Source organism: Marmota flaviventris, assembly GCF_047511675.1.
Source record: "Marmota flaviventris isolate mMarFla1 chromosome 17 unlocalized genomic scaffold, mMarFla1.hap1 SUPER_17_unloc_1, whole genome shotgun sequence".
Classification (NCBI taxonomy): domain Eukaryota; kingdom Metazoa; phylum Chordata; class Mammalia; order Rodentia; family Sciuridae; genus Marmota; species Marmota flaviventris.
In genome coordinates, this window is record NW_027287693.1 from 1,151,656 (window position 1) to 1,173,954 (window position 22,299).

Here is a 22,299-nt window from a genome sequence, read left to right on the forward strand (position 1 = left end):
AGGTCCAGGGCCCCAGGTCACCACCAGGGTGGAGGGCGGGCATTCTGCATGGAAGGGACCTACCCGAGCAGCCCCAAAATAATCACCCCTGAAGGACATTATAACATTTGCTCAGAGCCTGACCCCTTGAGAGGGTATCTGAGTCCCGGTGCCTCTCAGCCCAGTTGGGTGAAGCCAAGTGCTAAAGGCCTACACCATCATCTGCCAGCAGGCCTGAGGGTTCCCAGCACCCTCTCCCTAGAGTCTCCCGGGCAGCTCACCCTCTCAGCAGGTCGCTTGCTCCTGGGATGCTGCTCTGGAGTTCTGCCCACCTCGGCCAACAGCCTCGGTCTGCCCCTCCCAGCCCTGACCCAGGAGACTTTATCACTCCAGCCAGTGGCTCGAGACCATATTTGGACACAGGGGCAGGTGTCCCTGGAGTCTGTCATTGATACTCAGGGTCCTCCCCCTCCCTGGACTGGACAGTCATGACCACGTGGAGGTGCTGACTGTCCTCTGCCCCTTGAGCACCAGGCTCAGGGGCAGTCCTGGGAGCCTCAGACACTCGTACCACAAAGAGCGAGAGAAAGATCCAGAAGGGACGGGAACCCCCCAGCAGACCCCCTCCCCAGGCACAGCCGTAATGCCCCATCTCCACCTCCTTCCCAGATAAACAACCTCCCCCTCTCCACCACCGCCATTGCTATTTTGGGAGCAGAGTGACAGCTGAGGGGCTGATGGACGTGGACACAGAGCAGCTGCCCAGGTCCCTGACCAACTGGAGACTTCCAGAAATGCCTTTCTGGCGGGAGGGGGAGGACAGACTGGAGGAAAGTTCCTTTTCCTCTTCCACTTGTACTTATTGCAGCACCTCCACCTGGCTGTCCTGCATTCGCCTGTTGAAATGTCCTTGCTTTGCAGAAAGAGGAGCCTGACCTACCAGCCAGGTGTAGTGTGCGTGGGTGGCTGTTTGGGTGTGAATGTTTTCTACCAGTCCCTCCACTATGTCCTGGGAACACATTCAGCCCACCTCTCTGGTCAGATTGGGAGCTCCCTGAGGGCTCTGTTTCTTCCCCATCAGACTGAAATCAAGGGCCAGGGCTGGGTCAGAATGCAAATTCCCTGAGACCAAGAACTATGACTCCCTCAGCCCAGGTCACAGGGAACCCTCCCAGGACAAGAGGAGGCTCCTCAGCAGAAGCAGGCTTCTGGGAATAAGCTGCATCCACTACCGCAGAGGGGGAGATCCTGGGGCGCAACTGTTATTCCTTCACTCAGGAAGGGCTGCCAAGGCAAATTTACTTAGATGTTCCCACTTGGACTGAGAATCTTTCTGCCCTCCAAAGCCCCCAAACTGGGGCTGAGTGCTCGCTTCTGGAGGGAAAGGACAGCAGCTCAAAAAGATTGCAAACCCCCCACCCAACCAGAGAGACAGGCAGAGTCACGTTCTCTGCATGGGAGAATGGCATTGTATGCCAGGCTGTGTTCTCGCACCCCTATTCCACCCCCACCTCCCATATATTTTCCAACTTGCCCAAAAGACACTGAAGAAAAAGGGTAGGTAGAGTCACCCAATTCAGATCCTGCTCCTCATCCTGTGACCTTGGACACTTAGACACAGCTAAGTGTGCCTTGGACAGGATCTACTTCCCTGCTAAACCCCAATCCATAGTTGATTTTATTTTATTATTATTATTTGTTTGTTTGTTTATTTATTTATTTATTTTGGTGGTGGTGGGAATCAAACCCAGGGCCTTGTGCATTCGAGGCAAGCACTCTACCAACTGAGCTATGTCCCCAGGCTCTGATTTTGGTTTTGTCCTCGGTTTTGTTTTTGTTGTGATAAGGAGTCTCACTGTGTTGCTCAGGTTGGCTTTGAACTCCTGGGCTCCAGTGATCCTCCTGCCTCAGCCTCCCAAGTAGAGGTGTGTGCCACTGTGCCCGCCTTCACATGTATTTGTTGAATGAACGAATGAATGAATGGATGGATGAATCCCCTGCCTTCTTGTTATCCTAAACCCTGGATCCCCTTTGTGGGGCAAACAATGAGGTAATACGATAGGGAGCTTGCCATTAGCAGAGAACTTTGGTTTTATGATTTTAGGGCTAAGGAACCCTAAATTCAAATCCTGATCAGTAATTTATTCTACAAGCATTTCCTATGTGCCAGGAACTGTGAAAGGTAAGGGAAGCAGAGAACACTCACAAGGCAAGGATTTGTTCCACTTATTCACTTACATATTCCCAGTGTATATAACAATTTGTGGAACATAGTAAGTGCTCAGTGGTATTTATTAAATTAATTAATGAAGTAATTCCATGGAACTGTGATTTCTTTCCATTTATTTATTTATTGGTACTGGGGATTAACCCGGGGTACTCTACCACTAAACATCCCTAGCCTTTTTAATTTTTTCATTTTATTTTGAGACAGGGTCTTGCTAAATTGCTGAGCCTGGCCTCAAACTTGTGATCCTTCTGCCTCAGCCTCCTGAGTTGTTAGGAGGATCCCACCATGTCCAGCTAGATCTGTGATTTCTAAATGTGAGGAATACTAAGATGTTTTCAAAATGCAAAACAGGCCAGGTTTGGTGGCTCACACCTATAATCCCAGCGGCTTAGGAGGATGAGGTAGGAGGATCACAAGTTCAAAGCCAGCCTCAGCAACTTAGCAAGGCTCTGAGCAACTTAGCAAGACCCTGTTTTAAAATAAAACATTAAAAGGGCTGGGGATGCGGCTCAGTGGTTAAGCACCCAAAGCCTGGTACCAAATAAATAAATAAAATAAAAATGCAAAACAAGGAACTATGATGTTGTTTCAGAGAAGGTTTTCCTGAATAAGTGATAAATTAGTTTAATGCATGTAGAGTTTTAAGAGCAAGGTCTGGCAGAGAATACTTGCTCAACACAATTGCTGGATGGATAAATGAATGAATATTTAAGGCCAGACCTGAAGAATGAGGAACTGTCTCAGCAGCCTGTATTAGTCTGCTCAGATGGCTATAACAGAATACCACCATCTGGGAGGCCCAAACAGCAGACATTGATTTTCTCACAGCTCTGGGCTTGAGAACCTAAGATCAAGGTGCCATCTGGGTCAGACTCTGGTGAGGCCTCTCTCCTCTGCTTCTTGGGCTCCTTAGTGCTTCCGTGTCCTCAGAATGAGGTATAGTTGGAGAGGTGGAGAGACCAGGGATGGGGGGCAGAGTGCATGTTCTGGACTCCCTTCTTTTTCTTATAAAGGCACCAGTTCAATCAGACTCGGGCCCTGCCCTTATGACCTCACTTAAACTTTATTTCCTCCCTAGAGGGCGTATGTTTTTTGACACATGCATTTCAAAGAACACAATTCTGTCCATAATATTCCCAGACAGGAAAAATGAAAACCTGCAAGTACAAGAGCACTAATGTAGGAAGAGCCATGCCTTGGACAAGTTCAGAAACAAGACAGAAGGCTCTGATCTTAGAGAGGGGTGGCTGAGACAGTGAGGCTGTGTGGGCCATAAGGAGTGTGGTTCATTCTCGCATGTAAGGGGAACATTGAAAGGTTTTGGATGAAAAGTCAGTAATAGAGCAGTTTTTGGTTTGAAAGATGGCCCTGGCTGCAGCAGGAAGGGGATAGAGACGGGGAGGCAGGTCCAGAGGCTGTGGTGGTAGTCCACACAGGAAGCAATAGTCAGCAGTGGTGGATTCCTATAATCCCAGCAGCTCAGAAGAATGAGACAGCAGGATCGAAGGTTCAATGCCAGCCTCAGCAACTTAGAGAGAACCTGAGCAAATCAGCAAGACCCTGTCTATAAATAAACTATAGCAACAGGCTGGGCTATGGGTAGGGGTAAAGTGTTCAGGGGTTCAATCCTCAGTACCAAAAAAAGAAAGAGAAGTGAAGGTGTGTTACTCAGTGTGGCAGGGTGGCTGGAGGGAATAATGTTGTAAGTGAGGCAGAAGTGACTTAGGAGTTTGAGACTGCCAGAGGGGTCATGGACAGGAGAGAAGCTGGAGAAGATCCCAAGTGACCAATAAGAGAGTTCATGTTCATTACTCTTTGCTTGGGCTCCTCATCAGAAATGTGAGAGGAAAGGGCTGTTGTGAAGATTAAATGAGTCAAGTATATAAAGCACTTTGAACAATGCCTGACACAGTGCTATCATTACTATTATTATTATTGCTGTACAACGCTGGTAACTGCAGATGGTTTGCGCCCCCATCCCACCCCCAATTCTTTACAGTGCTGGAGATCAAACTCAGGGCCTCATGGTGTGCGAGGCAGGTCACTCCACCACTGAACTACATCCCAGCCCTTTTTATTTTTTATTTCGAGTCTGGATCTAGCTAAGTGCCCAAGGCTAGCCCCAAACTGTCATCCTCCTGCCTCAGCCTTTCAAGTAGTTGGAATTATAGGTTTGCACCATCATGTCCAGCTGAGATTATTTGCTTTTGTGCTCATCAAATATTAATTGACTCCACCCATTTTTAAAAAGAATAATAGTTTCTGACTCTGTAAGCCACCCCTGCCAGGTGCGCTGACTGGAACTCAGCCCACTCAGTCTCTGCCGTTTTCTGTCTCTGTTATTTGGAGGTAAGTCTCTAACTTCCCAACTCCTCGGTTTGCTCATTTATAAAATAGGGCAAGAATCCCTGTCGCGAAGATTCTAAAAAGGATGATTATACCCAGGAAGGCACCGCGGGGACAAATATGGAAAGGCTGTTGATCAGAGGAAGTCCAGAGTTCCGGCTAGGGACGGCCCGACTCTTCTCCTCCGAACCCCAGAGGGCGCTGTGGCCGTCGGCGGCCACGCGCGGCACGGCGGCGGCGCTCTGTCCCTGCCGGAATCTTTCTCCTCCACGTGGGGATGCAGGATGGCGGCCGCAGTGGTGGTGGGTGTGCTCAGATGGGGCGGGGGCTCCGTGGCTCGGCGCCGGGCGGGGTCCCCGAGGCCGGTGGGAGGCAAAGCCGGGGCCAGCGATCGGGCTGCGAAGCTCACCGACACCCCGCTTGTTCGCGCAGGACGAGACGGCGGCGCCCGATGTGCAGCGGCTGCTAGTGCAGTTCCAGGATGAGGGCGGGCAGCTGCTGGGTTCCCCGTTCGACGTGCCCGTGGACATCACTCCCGACAAGCTGCAGCTGGTGTGCAACGCGCTGCTGGCTCAGGTGAGCGGCCCGGCTTCTCCTCCCCAGGGTGGGCCCAGTGGAGGACCAGGAGATCGAGGATCTGGGGTTCAGGGGCCCCTCCGCTAACCAACAGTGGGTGGCCTGCCTTGCGGAGTCCCCACCCGCCTCCCAGTGAGGGCAGAAGGTGGGGCTTTCACACCTTTCACATCGTGTTCACCTGCGCAGAGGCCGCATTTTGAACGCGTTGGGTGCCAAATCTCCTTGATTCCATGTCACAGTCCCTTAAGAAGGGACATATTAATATCCTCAGGTGATAGATATGGAATTGGAATGCAAGTCTGACAGACTCAAAACCAGTGTTCTTAACCTTTCAATCAGTGTTTATGAAGTGCTGCTCTCTGCTGGGGAGGGGTAGTGCCTAAAAATGCAGCTCTTGGCCCCTACCCCACTTACTAAACCAGACCAGGCAAACAGTCCGCATTTTAAATCCGCTTTTCAGATGCTTCTTACACAGGTATAGACTAGTGGGATGGTTTGGAAGATACCAAATAATGCTATGTGGTGACCCTAACCCTGAATCTTGCTGTTCTTTTTGCAGAACACCAGATAACCTGAATTAGTCATTAGCAATAGGACATTGAACTAATTATTTAGTTCCTCTGAGCCTATTTTTTTAATCCATCAAGTGGGGATAGTAATGTCTGTTTCCCAGGGTAGTTGTGATATGCAGATGATGTGAATGTCCTAAGATTGCTCTTCAAGGATTAAAACATCCTGCCATATGGGGACTGATAGGGGTATCCCAAGCAGAGTGGCTGTAAAGAAGGCAACCTTACCTCCCACCGCTGACTGGGGAGTGTCCAGGGCAGAGGTGGACCCTGTATGTCCTGCATAGTAGAGTTGCCCTTCACCATTGTTTTGCAGGAGGATCCCCTGCCCCTGGCTTTCTTTGTCCATGATGCTGAAATCACCTCCTCGCTGGGGAAGACACTGGAGTCCCAGGCAGTCGAGACAGAGAAGATCCTAGACATCATCTACCAGCCACAGGCCATCTTCAGGGTCCGAGCCGTGACCCGCTGCACCAGCTCCTTGGAGGGCCACAGTGAAGCAGTCATTTCTGTGGCCTTTAGCCCCACAGGAAAGTAAGGATAGCTGTAGAATTGTGGTTGGGGTCTGGGGATGCCGTCTCTAACTGGGGTGGGGAGAGTGCCCCAGAGTTAAGATTGATGTTGCCTACCATAGACTTGAGCTGTGCACCCAGTTTGCAAGAAAGGGACTTCCCTATTGAGGTCTGTTTTCCAAGGGCTAAGGATACCTGCCTTGGAAGAGTCTTTCATGGACTTGATGTCAGAGCATGGGAGCTTTAGGTTCATCCCTTCTGAGCTGTGTGACTTGAATGAGTCACTTCACCTTTCTGAATTCATTTATTTCCCATGAAACTGGGATTCATTTCTTCTCAGAGCCCTCTGAGGATATGAAAAGCTTCCAAAGCTAGTTACAGCCAGGTGTAATGGCTCATGCCTTTAATCCTAGCAATGTTGGAGGCTGAGGCAGGAAAATTGCACGTTCACAGCCAGCCTCAGCAACTGAGACACTGCTCAACATTTTAAAAAGGGCTTGGAATGTAGCTCAGTAGTAGAATGCTCACCTAGCACGCTGAATGCCCTGGGTTTGACCCCAGCACTGAAAAGGGGGAAAGAATGAGCAGGTTATCACTGTGGTCCTTCCTATCAGGAAGGAGGTGAAGTGGCCTCCTGGGGTCTTCTCCCAAATGGCATCATTGCCATATTTCTCCTCCTCAGGGAGAGGAAGGAGTCCTATCCCAGATTTTGTTCACAGATGGTTGGATAGGCAACAGGAATGCACATGTGCAGCATCTGGGGTGCACTGCCACAGTCAAGGGGCCTCTTCTCTTCCCCAGGTACTTGGCCAGTGGCTCCGGAGACACCACTGTGCGCTTCTGGGATCTCAGCACAGAGACACCACATTTCACATGCAAGGGTCAGTATGTATGTAGCCACTTGGGGTCTTAAGGTGGCTGAATTGCCCAGCTCTTTTTAGTTTGTGGGGAAGCTCAGAGTCAGTTCTAACCCCCTACCATCCAATATCTGGTTCTCTATTCCTAGATAGAGACTGTGTCCTTGAGACTAGCCAGCCACTTAAAACAGGTAGAGACTGGACCAAAATCAACATGGCCTTGTGGAGAGGAGCTGACCCCTTAGCAAGGAGAGCCTGGCTTAAATCCAACCTCTGCCATAGTTGTTCTTAGACTTTAGCATACATCAGAATCACCTCCAGGGCTTGTCGAAATGCAGATTGCTGAGTTTTTGTTTTGGTAGATCTGGGGTAAGGCCTGTGAATTTGCATTTCCAACAAGTTCCAGATGATGCTGATGGTGCTAGTCTGGGAACCACACTAGGAGAGTGAGTGCTGTACCATATACTAGGATGATTTTATATGTTATATGCTAGGAATATACTGGGATGATTTTATATGTTGCAGGTCATGCTGCATGCCTAAGCTTCTGTCTTCACATCTGGAAAAGGATAATTCTTGTCTTGCTCCCTATATTAGAATTAAAAGGAATGTTGTGTGTGGAAACCCTTTATACCACGTGTCCCATAAGGAATTATTAGAAAGTTCTCCCTCAGCCTAGGATCCTCGTCTCCCCTTTTCTTGGCATTCGTTTTTTTGGCAGTTGGTTTAGGAGTGCTTGCAATGTGCCGTGCATTGTTAGGCACTGAGGATGAAGATGGATGTGGGCCCTCCTTTCTCTCTCCCTTGCTTTCTTAGGACACAGACACTGGGTCCTTAGCATATCCTGGTCCCCAGATGGCAAGAAACTAGCCTCAGGCTGCAAGAATGGCCAGGTAGGTGGTGTCAAGATAACTAAGCAGCCAGGTGTGGTGAGGTAGTCCACACCTGTAATCCTAGCAGCTTTGGGAGACTGAGGCAGAAGTATCACAAGTTCAAGGCCAGCCTCAGCAACTTAGTGAGATCTTGCCTCAAAAAACAAAAAGGGCTGGGGATGTACCTCAGTAGTAAAGCACCCCTGGGTTAAATTTCCAGTACAAAAACAAAAAACCAAAAACTAAGGACTTAGGGCCAGTTCAGAATAGGGTCCTGGGATCTTCAGGAAGGGTTAGGTGTAGGGGTAGTAGGTAACCAGGAGACCTTTGGGATAGGTTGGAGAGGATTATTCAGTGAGTTTCTGTTCTTCAGATTCTCCTCTGGGACCCAAGCACAGGGAAGCAGGTGGGCAGGACCCTTGCCGGCCACAGCAAGTAGATTACGGGCTTGAGCTGGGAGCCCCTCCATGCGTAAGTGACACTAACTGAACTTAGCCAGGATCAAAGCTGCCCCCTTTCCTGTTTGATGCAGAGACACTTTCCTGAAGGGTGTGATGGGCATCTGGACGTCAGTAACAGCTTGACAGGGGGTGGGGCCTCTAGATCTAGACCCACCCTGCCACTTGCAGGGAGGCTGCTCATGGTTGGGCTTGGGAACTGTCTTGCAGAGCAGCCAGGTCTTGGGGTCAGGAAGCTATCAGGAGATTGTCCCTGGCCTTTGAGTTGGGAATGGGAGGTGCTGTGGGCCGAACGGCATTGCCAGGTCAGAAATAAGAGCACATTTCCCTTCCCCTTGGCAGGAACCCTGAGTGCCGCTACGTGGCCAGCAGCTCCAAGGATGGCAGTGTGCGGGTCTGGGACACAACTGCAGGCCGCTGTGAGCAAATCCTTACCGGGCACACGCAGTCAGTCACCTGTCTCCGGTGGGGAGGAGATGGGCTTCTGTACTCTGCTTCCCAGGACCGTACCATCAAAGTCTGGATGGCCCATGATGTAAGAACTGGGAGGGTACAGAAGCCATTCTGGCAAATTTGGGGGCACACAGTGCTGGAACTGGGAGCACACTTGGCCTCAGCAAGTCCAGTGTTTCCCGAATGTGCTGAGAGTCCAGTCAGAAGGGTGCTGCTGCAACAAGGGGCTCTGAGGTTGGTGCTGCTTTATTATGGGGATTCCAGCACCTCCTTTCCCTCCAGTAGCCTAGTCTAGCTCTGGAAAGTCCTGCTGTGGGAAGCCTGGTTAGCTTTTTAAAACCTACCATATCCCAAAGCTGTTTGACTGGAGCCCTTTTATTCTGGTGGACTTCTCTTCCATGAAACAGGCCAGTCCTCTCATTTCATATATAAACAGAAACTTGAGCCCATGGGTGGTTTGATTAAGATCATAGTGAATGGGTGCTGAAGTCTCAGGGTCCTGGTTCGTATCCCATGCTGGTCTCCTGGGGCTGATCTTCCAAGATGGAAGTGGGTTATATGTGTGTTTGATCCATCTCCCTCCACCCTAGGGTGTGCTGTGCCGGACTCTTCAAGGCCATGGCCACTGGGTGAATACCATGGCACTTAGCACCGACTATGCCCTGCGCACAGGAGCCTTTGAGCCTGCCGAGGCCACGGTTAATGCCCAAGACCTGTAGGGGTCCTGTGAGTGAGAGGAGGAGGGGAGAGGGCTGCCGGAGGAGGAGCCAGTTCTCCAACATCATGGGGATGTTGCTTTTTGTATTGGATTTTCTAATCAGCCTTATTCCCCATCTTCTTTCTCCTGTGGTACCTGGACACAGTGCAGGAGCTGAAGGAAAGGGCCCTAAGCCAGTACAACCTCGTGCGGGTGAGTGTGTGCCAGCCACGTGCTTCCCCAGCTCTGTGTATTTTTCTCAGCTGGTCACTGAAACACTCTTCGTCAGACACTTGGACCTCTGTTCCCTTCTAGTCTCTTCTAGCCCCAGTTCTCAGAGTACCTATTCTGAAAAGTTGTTTTTTGTTTATTTGTTTGAGACAAGGGCTCGCCAGGTTGCACAGGCCGGCTTTGAATTTGCAATCCTCCTGCTTCAGTCTCCCTTCTGGATAGCTGGGAATAGACCTGCACCACTGAAAACCTGTTCTTAATAATCCTCATTTGTGATCCTTAAATCTTAAATGCACTGGGGATCATTTTATTTTGTGAGTGTGTGTGTATAAGGGCCACATTCACATGGTCTAAGGTTCAAAGTTCATAAAAAGGTATACTGTGAAACATCACTCATCTCTTGCACAGCCAACCATTCCTTATGGAAGCATCCAGTGATACCAATGTCTTGCATTTGATTTTTATTTTTATACACACACACACACACACACACACACAAACACACACACATATGTATATTTATATATATATTTAGTTGTATGTGGACAAATACCTTCATGTGGTGCTAAGAATCGAACCCAGTGCCTCACACTGCGAGGCAAGTGCTCTACCACTGAGCCACAAACCCAGCCCGTTCCTTTTTTTTAATATACCAATCTGTACCTGCTTTGTCATACAATTTTGTATCATAGAAATGATTCCGTGAACATACAGGATTTCATTTTCCTTTTGGGTGAATTGACTTGCCTGGAGTCATGTGTGAACAAGTAGCCTCATTTCTCCTAGTTAGCCCTAGCCTGTGTCCCTGGTGTGTGCGGTCAGTGTCTGACCATATCCAATATGATGTACTTTCTGCCCCTCCTCCCCAGGGCCAGGGCCCAGAGAGGCTGGTGTCTGGCTCAGACGACTTCACCTTATTCCTGTGGTCCCCAGCAGAGGACAAGAAGCCCCTTGCATGGATGACGGGACACCAAGCCCTCATCAACCAGGTGCTCTTTTCTCCTGACTCCCGCATTTGGCCAGTGCCTCCTTCGACAAGTCCATCAAGCTGTGGGACGGCAGGACTGGCAGGTGAGTTGGGGCAGTGTGCCTCTGGATGCAGTGGCTATAGAAGGCGCTTGATGTTGCCTCAGCAATTGTCTAGATTTCTGTGTTTCTTCCTCTTTTTCAGTATTGTTACAAGGATCAGTGAGATAGTATATTTGGGACCAGCACTAAGTGGGCACTAAAAATGCTAGATCCCTTCACATCAAAGTAAAGAAATAACCTTAGAGCTTGCCAGAGGGCCAGGGGTGTGGCAGCCCTCGAGAAAGTGGAACCCGAGGTAGGGCTGTGGTGCAGTCGTTACGTTGCCCACAAAGTGTGATCCCTGGGCCAGTGGCATTATCGTCTCCCGGGAGCATAATGGAAAATGCAGACTCATCAGGTGATACTGCTACCAGTTAAAAGTGTCAGAAGCCCTAGTGTAAGGGGTTATAATGACTTGGGGTTAACTAGGTCAGAGGCAAGGCAAAGACATGCATCAGGGACAGGAAAAAGGGGAACCCTTGTTGGGGCCGAAGGGAAACTGAGTGTCAGTTATTGTGTATTTTCACACAGCAGCTCTGTGTAATAAGTTGTTTAATTCCTTTTTCAAATAAAGAAACTGAGTCTCAGGCCTAATGGCTTGTCCAAACTGTCACAGATAGACTATATTGATTTGAAAGTTCCAGGTGGGCCTGGCCCACAGTTACTCCAGGCCACCTGTCAGCGAGCAGCTGCTATGCTGGGGGATGTCAGGCAGATGGGCTAGGCAGGTGGCCACATTGGATTCTAAGGCACGCGGAGCCATGCAGGTAGGAAGCCTGGCACCAGACACCCCAGAGCAATTCATTTAGGGAAGTTTTACAAAATAGTAATGACTGGCAATAATTAAAATGGTCTGGCACGGAGGCCAGGCAGCACAGTTCTGTAAAAATTCCCAGGTAATTTTAGCAGACAGCAAGGCTGAGAACCACTGCTGTGGGAATGGGGGACACTTCATACCTGTTTCATAATCTCCATCATTATCCTCCCCTGGCCCAGGTACCTGGCTTCCCTGCGTGGCCATGTGGCTGCTGTTTATCAGATTGCATGGTCAGCTGACAGCCGCCTGCTGGTCAGTGGTAGCAGTGACAGCACCCTGAAGGTGTGGGACGTGAAGGCCCAGAAGCTGGCCACAGACCTGCCAGGCCATGCTGATGAGGTGGGCTGCCACTGCGGGCAGGAGGGGGCTGGGATTGCACCCTGGCCCTTCTCCCCTCACCGTTCCACTGTCCTTCCCCTCCTCCTCTTCATGTTTAGGTTTATGCTGTTGACTGGAGTCCAGATGGCCAGAGAGTGGCAAGTGGCGGGAAGGACAAGTGCCTCCGGATGTGAGTGTGGGGAGGTGGTGGTTGAGGTGTTCCTCTTACCCTTGAGTGGGTTGGTCCCTCTTTGCATTCTTTCCCTTGTGGCATGGCATTCTCAGGGACCATCCTGGTACTCAAGAGTTTGCGGTGGTGTGTGAAGCCAGGTCCTCAGTGGGCACGAGGAGGGCTGCAGGAGTTAGGGAATTTGTGAGGCCCTGACAGCACTCAGGCTGCTCTCTAGCAGTGTGTGCAGGTCGCCAGCACAAGGCACTCAATCTTTGTTAGAGTCCTGAGACCTGAGTGCAGATCCTGGTTCTGCTTTTTGGTGTGAAATCACAGGAAACTTAATCTGGCTCTTGGGAATTTTTGAACCTTCATAGAGGATCACTGAGGAGGGCAAACACACTCTGACACTGAAGCACTTGCAAAGGATTGTCACTGGTAGTGGGCATCAGAGTCCAGGTCCCAGGTGGAGTCCTGGCTGAGGCAGGCAGGGGACACATAGCCTGGGTTTGCATGGCTAAAGCAGGTACAGTGCCAGGTTTTGATGACTCTCAGGTCATCAAAAGATCATCCCGGGTTGGGGTTGTGATTCATGGGCTGGGATTGTGGTTCAGTGGTAGAGCGCTCGCCTCGCACATGCAAGGTCCTGGGTTCGATCCTCAGCACCACATACAAAGTTAAAAAAAAAAAAAAAAATCATCCCCCACAGTGGGCTCCTGAGATTGTACAGAGGCATCCCAGCCTGATTCCTTCTCTTCCCCACAGATGGAGGAGATGAAGTCTCACAGTTCTGACTCCCACCTGAACTTGGCTTCTTCTGCCTGCTGCCCGCCCTGCCAGAAAACAAAGACCAGGATGGGAGTGCACACCCCCTCCTCACCAGCAGAGGCCTCCTGTCCTTGACAGACCCTGGTGGGGTCTCCCCACGGGTCCTTTGCCTGCTCTGGGCACTCTTCGGTCCCTTGCTGGTGCTGGCAGCAGTGGGGAGGCCAGGCTGTATGTGAGGCCTCCGTTGTCGCCCCTGCCTCCTTTTCCAAGTATCAGCTATGTTCAGGGTCAGACCCCAGGTTCTGTGGCCAAATAAATAATTTATATATTGTGTGTTCAGGTTACAGTTCCTTGTCCTAGAATCCTAGGGCTCAGCCGTGCACCGTGCTAAATCTCTTTGACCCCCTTCCTTGTTCTGGGTGATAGCAAAACCATTCTGACCAGGAATTGCCCTTCCTCTCCCCCATGCATAAGGGAGAGGCCAGTGTGACCTTGGCCAGAGGACAGGTTAAAGCCGTGCTGTCCATGGCAGGCACTGGCCACATGTGTCTGTGTGCACTGGCCAGAGTAGAGTACAGCTAGAAAGCAGATGCCTCTTGCTTCTCCCACAGCACACTTGGCCCTGCTAGGTGCTGAGCTCTGTGCTACAGAAGGCCATGGGCAAGCGAGAGGACTCCCCCTCTGACAGGGTGGCAGTGGGGCCATACTGAGAACACTCTTAACATTTGTGGGCATGGGTGTTAGGATGACTCTGCCCTGTGAGAACCTTCAAATATGAAAGGAATCCTCACCAAGACCTCCTTAGGCCCTTGACCAAGACCTTGCCCTGCATGCATCCCGTCTCCATTTCTAATACCTCATTCCACCCCACCCCCGCCCCAGCCCTGCCTGTGCTTTTGAGACTGCACAGCACCTAACTGGATCTCAGCCTACACCTTGCACATCTCTCCCTCGGCATGAGGGCAGAAAGAGCTGCCAGTTGCTGCGCTCCTTCCCGGTGCAGGCACTTGTTCTGCTGTGCTCCAAGTAATCCTGCACCTGTATCTGAAAGGTTCTCTCTTCCTCATTCTTTTAATGAGCTATCGAGTCCGGGAAGCTTATAGGATTTGCCCTTGCCCTCACATCAAATAAGGGGAAGAGCCATGGTTCATCAGACCCTGCTCCAAAGCCGGTGTTCTTTGCACTGTGTCCCTCCAGAGCTCAAATCTAGCACATGGTCCATGGGCTGCCACTGCACCTGTCCAGGGTCACTCTCTCTGTGAAGATGTTTTAGTCTTTGAGTGCCAGTCCTCCCTCCTCCCCCACCACAGGCAGTGGCAGAACCAAACCGCAAGGGATGGTGGTCCTGTTTTCCACGCCCCACCCCCAACCTATCTGGATTCTTAGTCCTAGCAAAAGCTTGGGTGGCAGCTAGCCCAGCTGAGGCTATCTGCAGCATGAAGAAAAACTTAGGGGTGCTGGATGACCTGCAGTTCTTTAATGAGGAATCTGGACCCAGCCCAGATCTGGGGAAGGAGGGAGCCTAGCAGCTGTGGGCAGTGGCTGAGCCTGGCCTGGCTTAGCTCAGCCTGAGATGTCTCCAGGTGAATGGGGCTCCCCTAGGCTTGGCCGTGGCCCAGGGGTAGGGTTCCAGTACCACTGCCTCCAGGCCCTGGCCGGCAGGGTAGTCAGTGGTTCTCTGGCATGGTGATGGTGGTACGGTACATCTCATGGTCTGGTTCCTGAGGGCCCTGGGCTGAGGCTGATCCCCAGGGAGGGAGGGGTGTCCGGGGCCCTCTACTAGTAGGGAAATAGGTATTCCAAATCCTCCAGCCTCCGCATGTCCTCCAGCCCAATGGACACAGTTCTCCGCTGGGGTTCCTTGCGCTGCACAGTGATCTGGATGGGATTGTTCTCAGGAAAGCTGTTAAAGTCACTGGCCACAGTTGCAAACTAAAGTGAAACAAGAAAGTCCCTCAGATTCCTTCCCAGACCCGAGCCTGGCTTCCTCTCCCTTTGGCTTCCTCTCTCTGCTCCCTCTTTGCCTGCTAAGTGTGATCTTAGCCTCATCCAACCCAGTCACAACATACAACACAGGTCCAAAGAGGTGTGACACCAAGGTGTACCTCCCCAGCTGTGGACTGTCTGTTCCACCTCTGGACCCATGCCCACTCCAGGCCTTCCCTCTCCTTCCTGCAGTTCCTGGACTAAGTTAAGGAATCCAAAAGCCAAAGGCTTTGGAAAAGGAACATTGTGGTGAATGCATTCATTTGCATTCCTAGCAGGCTTAATCCTGACAGCTCCCAGAAGAACACTCTGGCATTGTTTTCAAGGCAGAAGAAAAACTAGCAAGGACATTGGGGGGTGGGGGTGGGGGCCCAGCCTCCACAGCCCTGGTTCCAGCCCCCAGGCCCGTCTTCCCAGGGCTCACTTTGTAGGGCTTGCACCATTTCCCCACCCCAGCCGTGTTGGCTGCACGGACGGTGAGGCAGTAACTCGTGTTAGGCTTCAGCTCCATCAGCTTGACAGTGGTGCCCAAGATCTTATTGAAGATCCAGGGACGATTCTTTGCCTTGGGTGGCTCATCGTCTTTTTTCTTGCTCACCTCCTGTAACAGGACCTGGTAGAAACTGACCTGCTGCTTGCCCAAAGTATAGGTCCAGGAAATCTAGGGGAAAGAAAACCCGAAGCTCCCTTAGACCTGGCCTGAGCTTCCGTGGACCAGAAGTCTTCTTCCCATCCCCGGTTCCTGCTGGAGTTCAGGCAGGTCTGAAGGAAGCTGTGAGGCACACAACACTGCATGTGGCCCTACAGCATGGGCCACTCTCCCTGGGCAGCCTCACCCACTTTATTCCATATTTCTAGACTGTCTGTGTGAGTTGAGAGATACCTCAGAAATCATCTTGTCCACCTCATGCATTGCAGGTGGCATTACAGATCCAGAGATGGCAAGTTACTGGCCCATGGTCACATAGTAATTAAATGACAGCCAAGGTTCAAACCCATACATTTCACTACAACAATGGTTGCTAAGCCTAGGTTGGCATCTCATGGAGTTTTGCTAACACTGCACGTTCCAGAGCCTGCTGTCTCCTTTCTAGTCTCCCATTTCCAATTTCTTCATCTAGGCCAGTGGTTCTTAAACTTAGGTGTGCGTAGGACAACATAGGACACGGTCCAAAGAGGTGTGACACCAAGGTGTACATCCCCAGCTGTGGACTGTCTGTTCCACCCCTGGAGGACTTATTAAACTGGAGGACTTATTAAGACAGACTGCTGGCCTTCATCCCCACTGTTACTGGTTCAGTAGGCCACACTGGTTCTGATTCAAGGGAAGATGAGAATTTAAATTTCTGTCAAATCACCGTGTGAGGCTGGGGCTAGCCACACTTTGAGAAACGCTGCTGTAGGCCATGAGGCTTCCAGACTTATTTTCTAAATTGCTTACAGAAAAATATATAAACTAGCCTAATGTTGGAGAACCTCCAGAAAATGAGCCCATGCTCATTTCCCCCACCGTTGCACTCCATTTTTCCTGCACACTCCAGGACAGTGCTGCTCGGCTTGTGGTCTGTGAACTGCAGCATCAGCATCGCCTGGGATTTGTCAGCGGTGCAGAGTCCCAGGCCCCTCCCAGCCCCTGTAGGGATGAGACCAGAATCTTGGTTTTGATAAGTTGATAGTGCTCTGTAGGAACACCCATGAGAAGCCCTGACTTAGGAGCTGGGATCAACGAAAGCAGCTGCCCATTCCTCCCATATTTTCCCACCTGCAGCGTTTGCTTGGGTTAGTCCCTCTGTGGAATGCCTCTTCTCCACCTCAAGCTCTACCTCCCAGCCCGAGTGTTACCAAAAGCCACCAAGCTTATTCCTGCAGCTGGAAGTAATGTTTCTTTCCCTCTGAATTTCTGGTGGCACTTGATCTGAATCTTCCCTACAGTCCTGAGCCCCTTCTGCCTTTCACTGAAGTTCTATACAGACAAGCCCCTCCCTTGCTCCCTAAACCATGAACTTGAGGTCAGGACACAGGTGGTAGGCAGCTTCCCAATCCACATGGAGCTGAACTCAGCACCAGCATAGCAAGCCTCTGCCACAGGCATGGACTCAGAGAACGTACCACGGCTGTGGAATCGCTGACCGTGTGTTCACAGATGAAAGGGGCCTCCGGCAGGTTCATGATCACAGAGGATTCCGAACATGTTGAGGAGGTGTCTGTGTCCAGTGCGGGGTTGTCAAGGTCCAACAGGCCGCCAGGAGCCATTTGAGTCTTAGATGCATGGGGGCAGAGGGCCAGGTCCCCCTTTTCTGGGTTCTTGACCAGTGAGGAAAAGCTGAGTTTGTTCAGCTCACCCTCCAGCATTCCTGCAAAGAAGCTGCTGTTGGGCTGGGTCACAGCCAGTTTGACGGGGTTCAAGGAACTGGATGAGATGGGGGTTATGCTGGTGTCATCAGAGCTGTATTCAGATTCTTCCACTGTCAGAGGCTTCCTAGAGCAAGAGGGAGACAGGTGATCAGATGAAGGAAGCCAGCGCATCCAGCTTGAGGGCCCGCCTTACCAACATCCCAGCTACTTCTGAACACCTGGGAATACCCTCTCTGCAGCAGTGCGCCAGATCCAGTTTCTTTCACTAAAAATGTCTGGCCCCCATTTGGGATGCAATAGGGAAAGCTGCATCTTTAATAAGACCTTTAGCTCGGTACAGTCAGGCACACCTGTAATAGCAGCCACTCCGGAGGCTGAGGCAGGAGAATTGCAAATTCAAGGCCAACCTCAGTAACTTAGTGAGCACCCCCATCTCAAAATAACAGGATTGAGGATATAGCTCAGTGTTTAAGTGCCCCTGAGTTTAATCCCTAGACTGAAAGAAACAAAAAAAGATATTTAGAGGATTCTCATACAGGTGTTGTGAAAACCACAATTTGAGAAACTGCTAAAACTTGAAGTCCTCCCTTCAAAGTGAGGACAAGAACCCCAGGGAATGACGACAGCGATCTACTGGAGTGGGGAAAAAATCCACAAATATCTAATAAAAAATAGAGTTTTGGTGGGTGTAGTGGCACAGGCCTGCAATCCCAGTGGCTTGGGAGGCTAAGGCAGGAAGATCACAAGTTCAAAGCCAGCCTCAGCAACATAGTGAAGCCTTGAGCAATTTAGCGAGACCCTGTGTCAAATTTAAAAATAAGCTGGGCGTGGTGGCATATGCCTGTGATCCCAATTCTCTAAAGAAAACACAAAATAAGGCTGGGGATGTGGCTCAGTAGTCGAGTACCCCTGAGTTCAATCCCTGGTACTCCTCCCAAAAAAGGAGGAAAAATAATAATTAAAAGTAAAATGGGGGGGTGCTGGGGATGTGGCTCAAGCGGTAGCGCGCTCGCCTGGCACGCGTGCGGCCCGGGTTCGATCCTCAGCACCACATACAAACAAAGATGTTGTGTCTGCCGATAACTAAAAAAATAAATAAAATATTAAAAAAAGAAAAAGATTACAGATCAGGGCTGAGAGTATAGCTTAGTCAGTAGAGTGCTTATTTAAAAAACAAAAAAAAAAAAAGTAAAATGGGCTAAGAAGGTGAATCAGTGGTTAAACACCCCTGAATTCAATCCCTGGTACCAAAAAAAAAAAAAAAAAAAAAAAAAAGTTTTACTAGTATTTATCTAATATTGTTTAATACTCAAAGTAATTTACATTTAGTAACATCTAATGATATTTATCATGTAAAATTAAGTCTAGATTATGTTCAATACACATTGAGTGAATGCTCAAAAGTGTTTTCTATTCTGATTTTTTTTTTAAATTACGGAGTATTGCTGTGTACAGTGGTGCACGCCTGTAAACTCAGCAACTTAGGAGGCTGAGGCAGGAGAATCACAAGTTCAAAGCCAACCTCAGCAACTTAGCAAGACCCCGAATAACTTAGCCAGATCCTGTCTCAAAATAAAAAGAGCAGATGATATAGCTCAGTGGTAAATTACCCCTAGGATCAATACTCAGTATCAGAAAAAGAAAAAGGAATATTTTAGATATATACAATAAATAACATATTGAACTTTCATTTACCCCTCACCCAGCCTCAGAAATAAAACCTACAGCATTTTGCCTTGTCTATAGCTCAGTGATAGAGTGCTCCCATGTTATAAGGTCCTGGGTTTGATCCCTAGCACCACAATAAACAAATAAAACTATCAGAATTATTAAAGCCCCCAGATGCTTCCCCCTTACCACATTCATATTCCCACTCAGACATAACTTGTAGAGTACATTTTAAAAGTTTTCTATTATTTACTACATGCCTTTATGGGTCTATCACATATAGATATTATCCCTCAGCAAGATCTATTAATTTTCATGTTTTTCAGCTTTATGTAGATTAAACATATTATTCAGAACATATCTGCAGCTTTTTTTTCACTCAATGTTCTGTTTTGATTCATGTCTTTTGATACAGCAGCTCCGCTTCAGTCATTTTAACTTTTATGGTTTTCCATAACATGGACATTTGTATCATTGACAGTTTTTTGCTATTACTAAACAACCAACTTTATATATGATTCAGTTTTCTACTAAAAAGGGCACCAATCCAAAAACTGGCTTTCAAATATTTTTTTTACCTTAACCCAAAGTAAAAAAAATACATATTACATGGCCACTTAGTATACATACACATAACTAAAACATTTCACAGAGCAGTACTTACTCCATGTGTGATGTGCTCTGGAATCCCTGGTTGCATTTGAATTCATTTTTATCATACTGGTCTCCACCAACTAGAATGACTTCCAGAGCTGTTAATGGGTCATAACTCACAGTTTGTGTCCTTGACTCCAGGTCAGTCTCCTACTTGATGGAGATTGATTGGCCATATTTTTCCTCCCAGAGCTCCAATTTATCAAACTCCTGAGAAATTGTGATTAGGCCAATACCTCACCCTTTCTATTTTTTTTTTCAATGAATTTTTCCCTTCTTTTTTTTTTTTTTAAGAGAGAGAGAGAATTTTTTAATATTTATTTTTCAGTTATTGGCGGACACAGCATCTTTGTTTGTATGTGGTGCTGAGGATCGAACCCGGCCTGCAAGCATGCCAGGTGAGCGCGATACCACTTGAGCCACATCCCCAGCCCCACCCTTTCTATTTCTTGATAAACATTTGGAATAAGTGATTTCCCCAACAAGGTAGGCTGAAGAGTCTAGATACCAATATCATTTATACTTCAGATTGTCCTAATATGTATTTCAGATTCATTTACTGGAAATGCTGGTGGTAACATGAGCAGAGAAGGCCCACATGACCATGTCATGCTGGATGTGTCGTCTTTTCACAACAGTCCAGCTGGATGGGTGTTAGCCCCATTTTACATTTGAGAGCCCAAGTGTCTCTGATATTAATGAACTTATCTGAAGCCATTTATCTAAGTTGTAGAGTTTGGATTTCAATTCAAGCTCCTTGTCCAAGACCTTTTTTCATTACACCATTAATTTTCTCCAAGCATTGGGTACTTTAACCAGATCTTACTTACAGAACCTTAGGTAATGGACACCGCATCCCTCCCATAGCATCAAGATGAACTACATAGTATGTGCAAATTGAAGTATGGAGCCCCTCGTCCAAAAAATTACTAAGGATTTTTAGATAGTGACAGCAAAGCATTGAACTAAGTACAACCCTCTTCTGAAGTGGGGCTGCATGTGACTTGATAGGTCATATCCATGAAACTGCCTTACATATAGTTCCTTTAGCCCACATCACCCTGCGCCAACACCCCTTCCCTGGAGATTCTGCTCAAATACCACTTTCTCCAAGAAGCCTCCCTTCTCTGCACTGTCTCCCAAGAGGGTGATACCTTTGGTTCCTCTAGGTGTCCTGTCCTAGCACCAGACAGTGCTGTATCATTCTCATTATTGTCTGAGGCTCCTGCACTCTCCCCACCCTGCCACATACCAAGTTAGCTGCTTCTTGAATGCAGGGAATTCTGCTCTACATTCCCAGAACTTAATATGGGCCAGACATCCTGCCCGCAGAAAGAGTTTTGTGGCATGAAGTAGAGGAAAATCTGACCCTGAGAGTAATAGTGAACCTCAATGGAAGGAAGGAAGGCTATGGGGAGTATCATCAGGCAGATGGAGGCATCAGAGGGGGAAGATTAGGCCATAGGGTGCATGCAGGGTCGGGGGTGGGGGGTGGTAAGGACTCTATCCAAACAAAGCAGGATGAGAAGGACCATCAACAAAACTCTTGTCTAATCCAGGAAGGCCTCGTGGAGGGGGCAGCCCACATGCTCTGAGAACAGACCTGGGGGCAGAGGCACACACAGACAGGTCCAACCTGCACACATGCTCTTCCCTGAGAGTCCAAGGAGGGTTGAGACAGGTCAAGGAAGTCAGGTTTCTTCATGTCTCTCTTCCCATCCGCAGCTCCAGCCTTAGAAAGAAGGGAAGGGCCGGGCACGGTGGCGTACACCTGTAATCCCAGTGGCTCAGGAGACTGAGGCAGAAGGATTGAGAGTTCAAAGCCAGCCTCAGCAACTTGGCAAGGCCCTAAGCAACTCAGCAAGACCCTGCCTCTAAATAAAATACAAAAAAAGGGCTGGGGATATGGCTCAGTGATTAAGTGCCCCTGGGTTAAATCCCCAGGACCAAAAAAAAAAAAAAAAAAGAAGAAGGGAGGACCAGACTGGTATCTTACATGAGATTGTTATCTGAATCCAAGAAGTTAGCAAAACTGCCTTTTGAAGAAAGTGGGAGTCCTTTGGTAGCAACAGCCCTGTTCATAAAATTGGGGTTTGGAAAAGGCTTCGGTAGTTGATCGAGCGCATTCATCACGTTGAGGTTTTCCTTCTTCAGTAGGGCTTCCTCCCCATCCCCCACTTTAAAAAGTGTCTCTGATGCCATCGGTTTGGGGGAACCACAGCCATCAGTATGCAGGATAGCCCAGCTAATAGGAAGTAGAGAGAAACTGGAGGACAGTAGGCCCACCCTTAGTTTGAGTGGGATGGGGCTGCAGTGAGCTGACTTCACAATCATCACGGAGTGTAACAATTAGGGGCCAGCCTTGCCCTTGATCTGAGGCTCTCACTACAGCTGGCCAGACCTAGAGCCTGCGTCAGGAGTGGGGTAGTTAGGAACAGAGCTCTCTAACACACTGTAGTCACAGTAGCCCTGGCCTCTGAGAACCTCAATGTGTTTAACACCTGTGCCTTTCAGAGCTGCTGTGGAAGGAGAAAAAGGATGGTGAGAGAAAGGCACCTGGGCACAGGAGGAGGCAGCACCCAGGAGGGCCACCAGGGTGGGAGACTTTGCCTATAGGTGCTGAGGCCCAATCTGTATCCTGACACATAGGCCAAGCAGGATGTTGCATAGGCACAAGGAAAGCCCAGGTGCTTTCTTTTTTTTTTTAATTTTTTTA

General features: G+C 49.2%; 1 protein-coding gene, 1 long non-coding RNA gene and 1 pseudogene across 2 annotated transcripts in view; 2 read left to right on the plus strand and 1 right to left on the minus strand.

Moving 5' to 3' along the window:
- The window catches only part of LOC139703711 (uncharacterized), a 261,415-nt gene that overhangs the window by 193,777 nt on the left and 45,339 nt on the right, over positions 1-22,299 (plus strand). The gene's annotated exons all lie outside the window — the stretch shown is intronic.
- Positions 4,830-13,221, plus strand: LOC139703705 (notchless protein homolog 1-like; annotated as a pseudogene).
- LOC139703709 (fibronectin type III domain-containing protein 8-like) lies at positions 14,700-21,785 on the minus strand. The gene is made up of 4 exons (XM_071607160.1): positions 21,580-21,785; positions 17,016-17,385; positions 15,331-15,567; positions 14,700-14,852 (listed from the first exon to the last, which is right to left on the minus strand). The coding sequence occupies exons 1-4, from the start codon at positions 21,783-21,785 to the stop codon at positions 14,700-14,702; spliced, it is 966 nt and encodes a 321-aa protein (XP_071463261.1).

Excerpts from the sequence above, each read along its gene's own strand:
- LOC139703709 (XM_071607160.1), bottom strand. The coding sequence starts at position 21,785 with ATGGCATCAGAGACACTTTTTAAAGTGGGGGATGGGGAGGAAGCCCTA. Across the intron at positions 17,386-21,579 it reads GATTCAGATAACAATCTCAT|GAAGCCTCTGACAGTGGAAG; the intron begins GTAAGATACCAG and ends CTCTTGCTCTAG. Across the intron at positions 15,568-17,015 it reads TCAGCGATTCCACAGCCGTG|ATTTCCTGGACCTATACTTT; the intron begins GTACGTTCTCTG and ends TCTTTCCCCTAG.